We start from the raw sequence: 15446 nt of genomic DNA, 5'->3' as shown, positions 1-15446 counted from the left end.
AGCTTCATTAACTATGAACCCCAAAACCTGGGATCCCTTCGAAACTGGTGCCAAAGTTTAGTAATCATTTTCTTATCTAATCCAAACTGATGCCACACTTTGGCAGAAGTTTTGCATTGGGGGGATCAGACAACGTTGGTTTTTTGGGTGACCCTGTGGCCGCCATGTTTGACTGTCTCTTGCTCTGATTTATTTATAAATGATTTACAAATGTTTGGGGTGGGGCTTCTCCAGAGGGTACCATGGCAAACCATCTCCCAGAGTCTGCGAAACCAGCAAAGGGCACTGTGCTCCCCTAAATTCCATCGTTCTCACTTTCTCTGGAAAGTGCTTACTTTGCACAAGCTCCCCCCCCCCCCCCCCAGTTCTGGCACTATGAATTGTCTTTAGGCGGGTTTCTTATGTGGAAATGCCTTCCCAAGCATGTGGGCAGAACCACTTGGTTTGACTCAGGTAAGCCAGAGGGAGAAGCAGCTCATTTGCCTTTGCTTCTACAGTTTCATCCCAGCGATAAAATCTACTGTAATGAGGTTTTTTTTTTGGGGGGGGGTGTCAGTCTGGAGGATACCTGGGGTCCCTTCCAATCCTGCTTGTAATCTAGTGGAAGAGGCTTCTGAACCAGCCAAAGCAGTTCCTCTGTTAAGGGAATGGCTTTGGCCCTTAAGTACTGCCATTTACATATCCAAAGAGGTTCACAGAGAAAATGGGCAGGGCTTTCTCCATCTCGAATGGGTGGATGCCACATCATCCTAGGATGGAGAACAAGAGATGAAGAGCAGCTGTGTCTATGAGAGTTGTGCGTGTGAGTCTTGGGCTGCTACTTGAAGCTGCAGACACAGACACAGCTGCTTCATAATGGGCACAAGATTAGAAACCTAATGAGGAAGCAAGATCTGAGCTCCTCCATCCTATGCCCAGGTTGTGTAAATAAAACCACCGTATCCTAAAGACTTCACAGTCTCCGGTGACCCTCAGTCCAATGAAACTGAACCCTGGGTAACCCTTGGGGTGGCACAGTGTAAAGAAATCAAAGTGTTCTGGGAGGATATCCATATAGAATTGGAACAAAATGTTAAAAACATCCTTTAATAAAAAAAACCAGAAGCTTTCCCTTTTGGGAATTACAGATTTGGACATTCCCAAAAAGGCAAGGGTGCTCATCGCGGCAAACTGGAAGAGTGACAGTGTGCCATCAAGATTAGAATGGATACAAAAATCGGCTGAATATGCAGAATTAGAGAGCTTGTCAGAAAAAATAGAAAATAAACCAATACAGGTATTTATATCAAAATGGGAAGTCTTCAAAATTTATCTGAGAAATAGTAAGTCCATCGCAGCATTCAAATAATTTCAGTAGCAGTTCTAAGTATGATGTAAAATTTAAGATAGACTAAAGATTATTAAACTTTAATTTAACTTGTTGTGTCGTGGCAGTATACAACGGATGTGAAATTGAAGTAAGGAGTAGGTGGGAAGTTGGGTCTATAGAAAAAAACCATTTTTACTTGAAGGTTTTGAGATGATTAGTTGATGTATTGATGTTCTTTTTGTTTTGTGTTTATGGGTATTTTTTTCTTTTTGGTGTGCTAGAGTGAACAGTAAAAAAAAAGAGAGAGAGAGAGAGAGAGAGAAAGAGATTGGGGTATCGCGCAACAATGCAAAAACACCCTCCTCTTCTCCAGGCACCCACAACTTATCTCCTGCACACCAGAGTTTCTCCTCTCCCTTCAACACCATGTGAAGTCCAAATGATCTAAAGCCTTTGTGAAAATGTTTTGACAGGGGCGCAGGCTGCATGATGTAAACCCATCATCGGTCCAAGCCGCTTGGACTCTGGCCATGGGGGATGAAGGGCTCTTCTGTTAGGCCTTGTTGGCTGAGTCCTCTCTTCACCCTGCAGAGCTCCAAAAAGTTCTCTCTCCCCCCCCCCCACCTCCCTCCTGCCTCCTGGGAGAGCTTAAATCGTCTTCTGTAATTCCTCCACATCTCTTTCATGCTTCAGAGACTTCCTAACTGAATCGAGGTTGTTTTCCCTCACGGCTGGCTTCCTCTCTCCCTGTTCACTGACGTGCCTGCCGAAAACAAGCAAGTGAGAAAGCAGAGGAGATTCCCTTCTTGTGTTGCAGGAGAAGGTGCGCATGTTTCAGGCCTGACAGCTGCAACCAGCGAACCAGAGCAGTGCTTTAAAAGCCTGCTGGTTTGGGGAATGTTTGCAGGATGTAAATAGACATATTTGACTGCAAAAATAAAAATAAGTGGCCAAGACTAGGGAAGGAAGGAGGAGGAGTGTGAATATGCCAGGCAGTGTGAATCATAGCTGTCAACCTTCCCTTTTTTTTGCGGGAAATTCCCTTATTCCAGCACCGTTTCCCGCTGCTATCCCTGATTGTTAGATATCCCGTAGACTGTCCCCAGGACGGGTGAGGCTGCTGATCCCTTATTTTCAGATCTGAAAGTTGACAGCTATGGTGTGAATATGGAGGTAATTTTTGCTTTTCTTAATGTTATGCTATGAAAATCCTAATAATATTTTTTTTTTAAAAAAAAATGCAATTTTGCATGTGAGCTCGAATGTGCTCCATGTCCTGATTGTGTTTATTTATCATCTTGCAAAATTTATAGACGGCACACATAATATAGCATAATATACAAATAACCAAAGCTGAGGCGAAATGTAAACCACGATGAATACACCTTTAAGTAAAAGCCCAATGCTACAAGATGATCTGTGGGCAATAATCTAAAAATTCATTCTCGTCATCCACAAATGCCAATATCTTAAATACATGTTATGCCAAGTAGAACCCGTCTGCATCTGGGTGGCAAGAGAGGAGCCTTCTCCCATCTTCCATTAGCCTTTATTTTGTCTTTGCTGGGTTCCTCGAGTTGGGGACTTGCTGCTGCTGCTGCTGCTTTTTCTGCCCACTGGTGTTCTCTGCCGGCCCTGGGTGCAAAAGCAGATGGCTATTGGGAGAAATCTCCTGATCCTGAACCAGAGGCTGCTCAGCTATTGCTTATTTCCCTAGTACCAACCACCCCAAGCCTTAGGTTCTGCCTGAGAGTTCCTGCTGATGGTCTGCCTAGAAGGTAAGGCAGTGACCCAAGGCAGGGCATTCTCTGTGGTGGCACCCTGCTAAGGGAACTCCCTCCTGAAGGAGGCAGGGCAATCCTACACACTAATTAGGTGGAAGGGGAAAAGGTTCCAGACCTTTGGATCCTGATGCTGATGGTTTGTGCAGTTTGGAGTTTTATGCCCTGCCCATTCATAGTCCCCCATACTGACCTTTGACCCGCTTCTGGAGAATCTGCCCTCGCATTTGACCTGCGTTGCTCTGCTGGATGGTGCTGGGGGCAGCGCTGCTGATAGCCAGAATCTGCAAGGGGTTTTCTTCTGGAGAGGAACGGGAAGAGGAGGGAGAGTAAATGCAGAAACGAAAGCGCCCATCACTAATTTATTACAGTCATACCTTGGGTTTCAGACGCTTCAGGTTGCGTGTTTCCGGGTTATGGACCGCCGAAACCCGAAAGGACCGGAATGAGTTACTTCTGGGTTTTGGCGGTCACACATACGCAGAAGCGCCAAATTGCAACCTGCACGTGCACAGATGCACAGACACGGGTTGCGAACGATGCAGGTTGCGAACGTGCATCCCGCACGGATCACATTCTCAACCTGAGCGTCCACTGTACTATGTTATATCTTTCCTCCAAGGAGGCTCAAGGTGGCAAACATGGTTCCCCCCCCCCTCATTTTTTCCTTACGACCCTGTGAGGTAGGTTAGGCTGAGAAATGATGGTTTGCCTATTTTTTTTTTTGTGTGTGTGTGTGTGTGTGTGTGTGTGTGTGTATTGTGGGGATGAAGAGTAACTTCATCAAATCCATTGGGGTTTACTTCTGAGTAGACCTGCCTAGACCAGCGTCGAGAGCAGTGGCGTAGCGTGGGGGGTGCAGGGGGCCCGGCTGCACCGGGCGCAACATCTGGGGGTTAGGGGGCGCAAATCCAGGGTTAGGGGGCGCAAATTACTTGCCTTGCCCCGGGTGCTGACAACCCACGCTACGCCACTGGTCGAGAGACCCATCGGGTGATGGTTTACCTGTTTCTTGGCCAACAGAGAATTTGATTTTTGTGGCAGCTGGAAGGATATGGGGAAGATTGCTCATGACGACATCGGGTGACTTGATTTTGGGCAGCTGAACGTCTGGTCCATCACCTGCATGGCTGGAGGGAACCCGGTGCTTTAATTGGGGAGCCTGCAGGACAGGACGAGGAGGTGGGGAGAAAGTTGTATCTCAGGCAGGGGGCTTTTCCAACACCAGCAGTGTGATCTTTTTAAAAATGAAAAACTAGGACTGAACATGGCTCCTTCAGCCTGTCAGACATTTGCTCTGCCATTGAGCCATTAAGTCAGGGCTGTGGAACCTGTGGGCCTCCACATATTCCCTTATTTATATATAAAAAATATTTATAGACCACTAGTGTTTCCGTTCACTGCTCTGATTTCCCCAGAAGCGGCTTAGTCATGCTGGCCACATGACCCAGAATAACTGTTTCCGGACAAACGCCGGCTCCCTCGGCCTGTAAAGTGAGATGAGTGCCGCAACCCCAGAGTCGTCTGCGACTGGACTTAACTGTCAGGGGTCCTTTGCCTTTACTATTGCATAAAAAATATCACGGTGCACATCTACGAAAATACATAAAGCCTTACAGCAAAAACATGTTAAAAAGTTAGAAAAGCAAAAATCAAGTACCCATTGTGGAAGGATGTATTCTTAATTGCCTGCACAGGCCTGGCAGAAGAGAAATGTTTTCAGCAGGCGTTTAAAACTTGAAATGCAAAACATCTGCAGAATCTGCAACAGCCTCAGCAGACCGTGAGTTCCCTACTCTGTGATTTAAACAGTAGAGTTCCTTGTCCTTTCCCCTTGTTAATACAGTCATACCTTGGTTTTCAAACAGCTTAGTTCTCGAGCTTTTTGGCTCCCAAACGCCGCAAACCCGGAAGTGACTGTTCTGGTTTGCGAATTACTTTTGGGAGCCAAACATACGTCAGGGCTTCCGATTGGCTGCAGGAGTTTCCTGCAGCTGATCAGAAGTCATGCTTTGGTTTCCAAACGTTTTGGAAGTCAAACGGACTTCCAGAATGGATTCCATTCGACTTCCATAAACGACTGTAGAAGAATTGGTGCAAAAGAGTAACAACAACAGAAAGAAAAGAACTGCACAATGAATTGGAAGCACATGCATGTGCTTCATGGCACATTTATGCATGCTGCAGAATCTCGCTTTTCATGGCGCAGAATTTGGCCTGTGTGAAGCAAAATGCTGGTGGCTATTGTAGCGGTGCAGAGTACACAGCAACTGGAACAATCCCTAGCAGACACCATTCAGCTACTGCTCTCCCCCTTTGCCTCATTTTCTATTGAATGGACCTGTGAATACGCCCATTTCCCCCCAGAGCAGACATACCCTGGGGGAGGTAGGGTCAAGGGAGCGTGATCTCTTCTTCCCGGCTTTCCATTCCAAGAGCTGCTCCTTCTGAGCCTTGTGCTGTGGCCGTTTTTCTCTCTGGGGCTCCATGCTGAGGCCGTGGACGCTCTCTGTATCCTTCAAGAGGTGCCCTGGAGGGGAGCTGGGATGCAGCTCCAGAGTCCCTTCCTCAAAACCATGGACGGAAGAGACCTCCCCACTGGGGTCTCTGTCCTGAGCTCGGGAACGGCGACGGGCAGCAATCAGAGCAATCCGTCTGGTGCCCTCAGCAATCTCCCTCAAAGCTTCCTGGCTCAGAGAGTTGCTGGAGATGTCCTCATCGGACTTTTTGAAACCGGAGTCACGGGAAGGAGGGCTCTGCAGCTTGGAGACCACCTTTCGCAAAGGGATGCTTGAGGTCACCTTCTAGAAACCAAAGCAAGCAACACTCAGCATTTGCTCTCTCTGTGTTTATTACTTAGCAAATATTTTAATGCAAAAGGCAGCTCCGCTGCAACACTGAGCTCAGTGCCTCAACAGTGCCATCTAGGCTGCAGTACCGCCCTGCCTAAGCACCTGGTCAGCTGACCCTTCAGGGCCAATCCCTGTCCACTACGCCCTATAAAAAGGCTTAGCTTCCGGGCTTGCTCCTCATCCCAAGCAACTTGTCTCTGGTGTGAGGACTTTGCCTAAGGTCCTGTTCCCTTGGTTCTTGACCCCTGTTGGGCTTTGACCGTGCTTCTCTGAGGCTTCAGCCTTGCCTGTTTTGGACCATACGCCTGCTCCCCCTGAACCCTGAAGCACAAGAACATGGAGAGTTTGGCCACTGCATCAGACCAAAGACCTACCAAGTCCGGCATGATTTGGCAGGAGCCAGACGATGCTGCTGAGCTTTTGGCAGGAAGTAGAATAGCATCCGTTTCTAGAATCCAGATAACATGCAGCTCACCAAGTGGGAACTGCCTCTGTCCCCCAGACCCAAATGTTTATTTGTTAAGGATTGACCTCCATCCCATTCCCTCCTGCTCATGACTACCCTGCAGCAACTGGGGCAGAGAGAGAAGGATACAGAAGCACCACATCTGATCCCTAAAGAAGAGAGACGGACGACAGGGAAGGAAATAAAATAGCTGGAGCACAATTTAGAACAATGTTCTATGTCACTCTCCACCCACATGCTCCTGAACTCCAAGTCCCACCATCTTGGACCATTGGCCATGATGGCTGGGACAGATGGGAGTTTGAGTTTGCAACATCTGGAAGGCTACAGGCTCCCCATCCCTGATGCAGAAGTGACTAACTAATCCATGAGGGCCGTAATCCAACCAGAATATCAGTGGACTGGATCCTCTATGCCTGGAGAAAGTGCAAACGTGTTCCATTGAGTTAAAAAATATAGTCAATATTGAATTTTCAAGGGGAAGCGGAAAAAAGAGAAACTGAACAGGGGAAAAAGAAGAGGGAAATATTTTGCTAAACAGAATTGTAGAGTTGGAAAAGACTACAAGGGTCATTTAGTCCAACTCCATGCAACACAAGAATATTGCCGCCATGTAGGACTCAAATCTATGATTCTGAAATTAAGAGTCTCATGCTCTACTGACCAAGCTATCCAGTTACATGTTGTGAAGGTGCCCTGTTTAAAAAAGGGGGGTTAAATGAAACATGGCTATTTGACAGTAAGCAGCCATTGTGGAAACCTAGAAGCAGGGCCTGAGGACAACAGCCCTCTCTCTTTCTTGCACCCCAGGGACTAGAACCTTGGCAATGCTGGCTGCCCAGAGCCTGACAGGTTGCCCAATGTTCTCTTGCAGTCTAACCTCCTAGAGGGTTGTTGTCAGTGCTATGAAAGGGAGAGGGTGATGTTGACCAACTGACCTGTTGGCGAACAGGAGTTCTTAGCAAGTCGGCCAAAGCAGGGGTGTGGCTCCACTCATGTCTCCTTTTGGCCGGGGTGTTTTTAGACGATCTGTAGCTGTCGCTAAGAACATCGAGAGAAGAGAGAGGGAGAGATGGACTGCCAGGAAACCCAACCCCTCTGACTCATTAAGCAGACAACACTGGATGAGCCCAGGCAAAATCAGATGGAAAACAGGGAATTGGCCATTTCTGCGCCATTGTGTTAGAAGAGCCCCAGGCCCTTCCCAGAGGGAGGTGTTTGACTGCAAGAGTGCAGTGGGGGGAGGACCAGAGAGGGCTTTGTAAAGAATGCAAGTACCTGTCCGATTCCACAACAATTGGGGGTAGCTCAAATTTTGACCCCCAAACAAAATCTTTCTTGCGCTCCAGCAATCCTTTTTGGTTCTCTTCTTTGTTTAGTTCCAGCGGCTGAACCTTATCGTGAACAGAGCCATCCTATCAGGGATGGAAGACAAGAGGGGGAAATCTCTGTAACCTGGTGGATGTGAACTCTAGAATCGACTACCTCCCCATCACAGATTTTAGCTGGGTGGATAGTTGCTTCCGTCTTTTGTGTTATTTGTTATTTTGTGCAATTGTACTCATTCCACACCCACCTATTCCATAGTTCTGTCTTTCATCTTTTAATTTTCACCTGTTGTTATAACCCCTCTCTCTGTTTTATATACAGTGGTACCTCGGGTTAAGAACTTAATTCGTTCTGGAGGTCCGTTCTTAACCTGAAACTGTTCTTAACCTGAAGTTCTGTTCTCATCCTGAAGAAAAGTTCTTAACCCAAAGTACTATTTCTGGGTTAGCGGAGTTTGTAACCTGAAGCTTCTGTAACCTGAAGTGTCTGTAACCCGAGGTACCACTGTACGTTGTAAAATCTAATATAAAAAATCTTTACCCCTGCCCCCCAAAAAGTTGTTTGCTTCTTCAAACAACTTCCCAGGCAACTGTAGCTATGTCCTAGAACAGGAAGGGCTAAACCCAAACCACTCTGAGCATTCCCCCCCCCCCGGCCCTCTAAGAGCCCACCCCATTTTAGCAGTAAAAAGAGGGGGAAATAAAATAGACAATGTGCTGGCATAGGCCCAGGGGTAAAACGTCTCAACCCAGCCTGGCAGCCTGGTAAAGTGGCAAATCGCTCCCTCCCTGATCATCAGACAGACAGACAGGAAAAGGGGCAGCCACACCCACCAATGGCATGCAGCGTCCCGCAGCGGCGTAGCGTGGGTTGTCAGCACCCGGGGCAAGGCAAGTAATTTGCGCCCCCTAACCCGGGGCAAGGCAAGTAATTTGCGCCCCCTAACCCAGGGCAAGGCAAGTAATTTGCGCCCCTAACCCCTAACCTGCCGCCGCTGCCAGCTTCTTCTTGCTGCTGCCTGGGCTGGGGTATTTACGGTAAGGTAGCCACGGCGACGGCGGCGGGTCCGTGTCAGGTGATCTGAGGCGAGTTGCCGCTGGCGCTGCTGCCCAAACGACGCCGCTTGCCCGGAGGAGGAGGAGGGCAGAGAGGCGAGGAAAATGCAACATGGTCCAGCTGCTGCAGCAGCAGCAGCAGCGGCGGGGCTGTGAGGAGGGGCTGCCTGGCGCGCCCTCCGCGTCCCTGACGCGCGGGGACCGCGGCGAGCGCTGAGAGCCGCTGCCTGCCGGACGCCTTCAGCCCGGACGCGCGAACAGCTCGTCGGTTCCGCGAGACATGGGGCTCTGCTACAGCCTGCGCCCGAGGCTCTTCGGCGACTCCGGAGGCGGCGAGGGCCCCCCCCCAGATGTTGCGCCCGGTGTGGCCGGCCCCCCCTGCACCCCCCACTGGCGTCCAGAAGGCTGGTCAAGGCTGATCCTTCACACTAGGGCAGGGACATCCAATTCCCAAGAGATTGTGATCAAAGTTGTTGAGCTTTTTTTAAGGAGGAAGGCCTTATTGTCTACCTTTGGGGGGGTTCAGGTCAAAGTTGTTGAATTTTTTTTAGGGACGAAGGTCAAAATTGTCAACCATTTTTTAGGGGGGGCAGTGAAGCGGATAGAGGGAAGAGGGATGGGGCTGGGCCAAATGCTCCTTTTCACCCGCGGGCAAAAATTACCCCATGATCGACTTCTAACAGCTGGGGCTCGACTAGTTGACCTGTTGGACATCCATGCACTAGGGCATGTCATTTGAGGAACTTAATTTTTGAAAAATTATTCAGTAGGGGGTCTTAAAAAATATACTCTCGGGTGTGAAGAATTCAAATCTGCTCTTGTTCTTGTGAATGGACAACATTTAGCTTGGTAAGTCTATGTTGGATGAAGAAGCACAGAAACTGCTTTCGGAAAACCAAAGGATTTTAATTTCACCTTCTGATAATGTCAGGCAATGCTAAATAATAATAAATGAATTAACAATATAACTGACAGTGCAGTCGTACCTTGGTTTTTGAACAGCTTAGTTCTCAAACATTTTGGCTCCCAAACATCGCAAACCCGGAAGTGACTGTTCCAGTTTGCTAACTATTTTTGGAAGCCAAATGTCCGACGGGGCTTCCACGGCTTCTGATTGGCTGCAGGAACTTCCTGCAGCCAATCAGAAGCTACACTTTGGTTTTCGAACATTTTGGAAGCCAAATGGACTTTCAGAACAGATTCCGTTCAACTTCGAAGGTGTGACCATACGTGGCAATCATTTTCAATTATTTTAATGCAATATTACACACATTTTACTTACCAAGCAAAAGTAATTTAATCAGAATATCCTCTGAGTTCTCGATTCATGCTACAAGTTTTTAGCACCCCTCATTTTTGGAATTCGAAAGCTGGAAAATCCAGCATGCCCTACCTGTGCCCCGCCTGGCCCCAGGTTAATAATTAATAATAAATGCACACACACTTTTTACTTTAATTTTTATCTATACCCTGCCCTTCCCAGTTCAGAAAACTGGGCTCAGGCCGGCTAACAACAAATATAAAACACTTAATTGATGCAACAAAAAACAGCTTAAAATACAGTATAAAAAGTGAATAACATTAAATTCAGAATTCAAAAATCAATTTAGGGGGAAATCCATCCAATAAACATTAGATGATCACCAGGGCTAGCTGGCTAAATTATTCCTATTTGGGCCAGTGAGGAGACCAGGGAAGAATTAGCTGTGGGACCCAGAGCGGGTAAGGGGGAGGGAAGAGAAGGGAAATAAAAGATCAGGCTGAATTCAAATTAAAGGCCAGGTGGAATAGCTCTGTCTTACACAAAGGAGATTAAATCCTGTAGGGCCCTAGTCTTATGGGACAGAGCTTTCCACCAGGTCGGAGCCATCACTGAGAAAGCGCTGGCCCTGGTGGAGGATAGTCTGACTTCCTTAGGGCCCGGGACCTCTAAACTATGGTTATTCATGGACCTCAAGGAGAGGCAGTCCCGTAAATACGAGGGCCCTAAGCCACAAAGGGCTTTAAAGGTCAAAACCAGCACCTTGAACCTGACCGTATACTCCATTGGGAGCCAGTGCAACTGGTAAAGCACTGGGTGAATATGCTCCCATGGCAGAGACCCCATAAGGAGCCTTGGTGCAGCATTCTGCACCCGCTGGAGTTTCTGGAACAGTTTCAAGGGCAGCCCCGCGTTTTGTTTTCCCTTCCTCCCTAGAGAACAGTGAGGTATGGGGAAGGAGCATCGCTCAATGGCAGAGTATTTGCACACAGGAAGACTCAGGTTCAGTCCCTTGGCATTTTCAGTTTGGGGCTGGGGGAGCCTCCTGCCTGAAAGCTTGGAGAGCTGCTGCCAGTCAGTGCAGACAGTACTAAGCCAGCTGGACTGATGGTCCTGTCCCTGTCGAGGGCAACTTCCTATGTCCCTGTTCCTATTTCGAGAAAAGGAAAGATAGTTCTGCCTCACCTGAAGCGCTCCAGACATCAGGGAGTGAAGTGCCAGAAGCCGGCCCAGGGTCCCTTCCTCCAACTCACGGATATGCAGCTGGTACAGTTTCCCCAGGGGCTCTGGAACAGGGATGTTGTGGTCTGGAGAAAAGGAAGGAAGCTTACACAGGTGAGGGCGCAAAAACAGATGGGTTGTGTGGAGCTGAGTTTGTACAGCCTGGAGAAGGGAAGACGGAGAGGTGATGCGACAGCCATTTCCAAATATCTGTATCCCAGTATCCCTGAAAGAGCGTCTCCACCCCCATCATTCTGCCTGGACACTGAGGTCCAGCTCGGAGGGCCTTCTGGCAGTTCCCTCACTGTGAGAAGCCAAGTTACAGGGAACCAGGCAGAGGGCCTTCTCGGTGGTAGCCCCTGCCCTGTGCAACACCCTCCCATCAGATGTCAAAGAGATAATCAACTACCTGACATTTAGAAGACATCTGAAGGCAGCCCTGTTTACTGAAGTTTTTAATGTGTGACATTTTAATGTATTTTTAATCCTTGTTGGAAGCCACCCAAAGTGGCTGGGAAACTCAGCCAGATGGGCGGGGTACAAATAAATTATTATTATTATTATTATTATTATTATTATTATTATTATTATTATTATCATTATCTGAAGGGCTGCCTCATGGAAGACGCTTGTTTGCTCTGGTTAAGAGGGAAACATTCTCACAGAAGGGACCCATTCCTCAGGTGGCAAACAACTGTCCTCTTCTGCTGAGGGTGAAGAGCCCTTGGATGAAGAAGAAGAAGAGAAGAAGAGTTTGGATTTGATATCCCGCCTTTCACTCCCCTTCAGGAGTCTCAAAGTGGCTAACATTCTCCTTTCCCTTTCTCCCCCACAACAAACACTCTGTGAGGTGAGTGAGGCTGAGAGACTTCAGAGAAGTGTAACTGGCCCAAGGTCACCCAGCAGCTGCATGTGGAGGAGCGGAGACTCGAACCCGGTTCCCCAGATTACAAGACTACCGCTCTTAACCACTACACCACACTGGCTGGATGGGGACCACATGGATGGGGACCACATGGGCACCAGCGTGGAAGAAAGATGGGCAATCAATGTAAGATAGCAACAAATACCCCATTGGGTCCTTCCAGAGGGGAGGCTTAATACCGCAGACAAATGAGGTATCACAAATGGACCATTGGCAACATTTTCTTTCTTTCTTTCTTTCTTTCTTTCAAAAAATTTATTTATGCTTTTCAGGTTTATACAGTTCATTCATTTTAAAATCATTTTAACGTTTCAAAACTCGACTTCCTTCCCCCTCTTTCTGTAGTTCCTAAAAATTATTTTCAATATCTTCTGCATATCCAAATTCACTTAATTTGCTCATTTATTTATCTACTTTAAAACTCTTATAAAACTTCAGGTTATTACAACGATCCTGCCAATGTTCTTATCTGTTTACAATTTATCTGTAAATATTCAGTAATTATTTTCAGTAATTATAATCAGTAATCCATTATTTTTATCAAAGAGGTTTGTTAAAACACACAAAGGTTGGAGGGCCACCTGTCAGGGATGGATGCTTTAATTGAGATTCCTGAACTGCAGAGGGCTGGACTAGATGCCACAAGTGGTCCCTTCCAACTCTCCAGTTCCGTGGTTCTATGGCACCCCAGGACTGCCCACAACCTCTCTAAAACACAACAGAGACCAGGGCTGGGCAAGTGCCTCCTACTCGTGTGTTCCTTCCTAGACACCTCTGTCTTGGGTGTGCCTGAAATCTGGTCCAACAGGTAAGGGCCCCGCCCACTTTGGCCTCTGGCTCCGCCCACTCACCCTTTATCAGCTGCTGCTGCTGCTGGATTATCTCTTGGCAAAGGCGCCTGTGCTGCTGGTGGCTGTGGATGACCAAGTCCCTCTGGCACAGCAGGGTCTCCTTGCGCAAGGCGTTGGCCTGCAGCTCGGTCTTCCCGACTTCCAGCTCGTGGGCTTTGCAAAGGAGCCTCAGGACTTCCCTCTGGTCCTCACTGGTGATTTGCTCAGGCAGCAGCTTCTCCATCTGCAAAACCTTCTTTTTGGCATTTGCCAGGCGCTGCTCCAGGTCTGCCTAAATTAGGAAGGGGAGAGGTGCCGTGGAAAGAAGAATGGCAGACCAAATTAATGGACTACGCAGAATTGGATAAAATGACAGGAAGGATTCGAAACCTGCGGGACCAGAGATTTACAGAAGATTGGAAGAAATATAAGAACTGTTTGAAGAGCAACTGTAATCAACAAATTATGCTAGTAGGACTACAAGAAGTTTTGTAAGGAGAAATATATGAAATATTGCAAAGAAGAGAGACATGAGTTATGAGATTTAAATGTAATTAGTGAAAGTAAGAAATGCATATTAAGTGAAAAGACTGGAAAACTTTCAGATGTGATTGATGGAAGTCAAAAAATTGTATAAGATATAAAAGTATGTTTAATAATTGTTGAAAATGTTATGTTAAAAGACTAACAAAAAAATTAAAAAAGAAAAAGAAAGGAAGGGGAGAGGTGACCCCCTCCCCCGCCATGAGTCAGGCTCCTAAATAAACCCACATAAGAAGAGCCTGCGGGATCAGGCCAGCGACCCGTTTATTTTATTATTATTAGTAGTAGTAGCAGTAGTATTGATTCAACATATTAGTCACCTGTGACCAAAAGACCTCCAAGTGACTTACAGCAAAGAAAATTATACAATACTGTATATAATACTAAGGGGGAAAGGGAGGGGATCATATAATACGTTGACATTTCTTATAATATGGCATTTATGGAAGAACAAAAAGAACATGCTAGCCGTATAAATAATACAAACAACATTAAGAATACTCAAGAAGCAAAGCAATACTCTGACCCTCTAATTAGCAACTAAACGAAACCTCAGCCAGCACCAGCATAATCATTACTACCACGAGTATTATTGTTATTATTAAAATTTGCATCCTGTCTCATACCTGCAGATCTCAGGGCAGTTCACAACACAAAATCACTACACACACACACACACACACACACACACACACAAAATCAGAAAATACATAAGAAAAACTAAAGCAACCCAATAATGCCCCCCCTTCCAAAACACATGTAAAAGGGTTATGAAGCACCTGTCCCAAATCTCCCATCATTCAGCTGCGTAGTGTCTAGAGAGCAGGACTGGGACCTGGGAGAAAACAGGATTCAAATCCCCACTTGGTTCTCTCTCAGCTCAGTCTACCTCACAGGGTTGTTGTGCAAATTAAACGAGGAGCGGGACACCGTATCTGGCAAAGCAGAACTTCCAAGGTCTAAGCGTGGACTCTGGCACAGTGAGGTTCTAGGAGCATCCCTAATTAAAAAGCTCATTTCCAGACATGCATATCTTTTTAAAAAAAATTAATAATCTTGTTTTTCAGCCTCAGGTTTGGCCCATCACGAAACAACAAGAACACGGCTTTCATAGAGAGATGCAGTGCATTACCTTCAAGACAGCTGTTTTCCGTTGCTCAGATAAGAACATGCTGATCTCCTCCTTGGCTACCACAACTTCATGAGGCTCTGGTGAATCTTCTTCTTGCTCTGCTTCCTCCATGGCTTCCTCGTCTTTCGCGCCCACCTGCTGCTTGCTGGGATACCTGTCAGTCTGGTGGGCCTTTTCTTGTTCCCAGCTACAAACAAAGGACAGGTAGATTAAGGTCATTTACACCTTGGCAAGGCCTAAAGGTAAAGGTAAAGGTACCCCTGCCCATACGGGCCAGTCTTGACAGACTCTGGGGTTGTGCGCCCATCTCACTCAAGAGGCCGGGGGCCAGCGCTGTCCGGAGACACTTCCGGGTCACGTGGCCAGCGTGACAAAGCTGCATCTGGCGAGCCAGCGCAGCACACGGAAACGCCGTTTACCTTCCCACCAGTAAGTGGTCCCTATTTATCTACTTGCACCCGGGGGTGCTTTCGAACTGCTAGGTTGGCAGGCGCTGGGACCGAGCAGCGGGAGCGCACCCCGCCGCGGGGATTCGAACCGCCGACCTTTCGATCGGCAAGCCCTAGGCGCTGAGGCTTTTACCCACAGCGCCACCCGCGTCCCCTTAGAGACCAACTAAGTTTGTTCTGGGTGTAAGCTTTCATGTGCATGCATCTGAAGAAGTGTGCATGCACACGAAAGCTAATACCCAGAACAAACTTTGTTGGTCTCTAATAATAATAATTTATTATTTATACCCCGC

General features: G+C 47.4%; 1 protein-coding gene across 2 annotated transcripts in view; it reads right to left on the bottom strand.

Moving 5' to 3' along the window:
• Nucleotides 1–1035: 1035 nt before the first annotated feature.
• LOC307203145 (kinesin-like protein KIF19) overlaps nucleotides 1036–15446 on the bottom strand; it is a 32943-nt gene continuing 18532 nt past the window's right edge. For both annotated transcript variants that reach the window (XM_079953714.1, XM_079953715.1), the window contains 9 exons: nucleotides 14705–14891; nucleotides 13051–13321; nucleotides 11239–11360; nucleotides 7687–7823; nucleotides 7347–7449; nucleotides 5469–5894; nucleotides 4096–4252; nucleotides 3284–3391; nucleotides 1036–2944 (listed from right to left, as the gene is read on the bottom strand). In XM_079953714.1, the coding sequence (XP_079809840.1) occupies nucleotides 2859–2944; nucleotides 3284–3391; nucleotides 4096–4252; nucleotides 5469–5894; nucleotides 7347–7449; nucleotides 7687–7823; nucleotides 11239–11360; nucleotides 13051–13321; nucleotides 14705–14891 (1597 nt within the window). In that variant the 3' untranslated portion in view covers nucleotides 1036–2858. The remainder of the gene's footprint in view (nucleotides 2945–3283; nucleotides 3392–4095; nucleotides 4253–5468; nucleotides 5895–7346; nucleotides 7450–7686; nucleotides 7824–11238; nucleotides 11361–13050; nucleotides 13322–14704; nucleotides 14892–15446) is intronic.

Source organism: Podarcis cretensis, assembly GCF_951804945.1.
Source record: "Podarcis cretensis genome assembly, chromosome: 14".
Taxonomy (NCBI): Eukaryota; Metazoa; Chordata; class Lepidosauria; order Squamata; family Lacertidae; genus Podarcis; species Podarcis cretensis.
The sequence above is the reverse complement of the archived record's forward strand: the minus strand, read 5'-3'. Positions and strand labels throughout refer to the sequence as shown.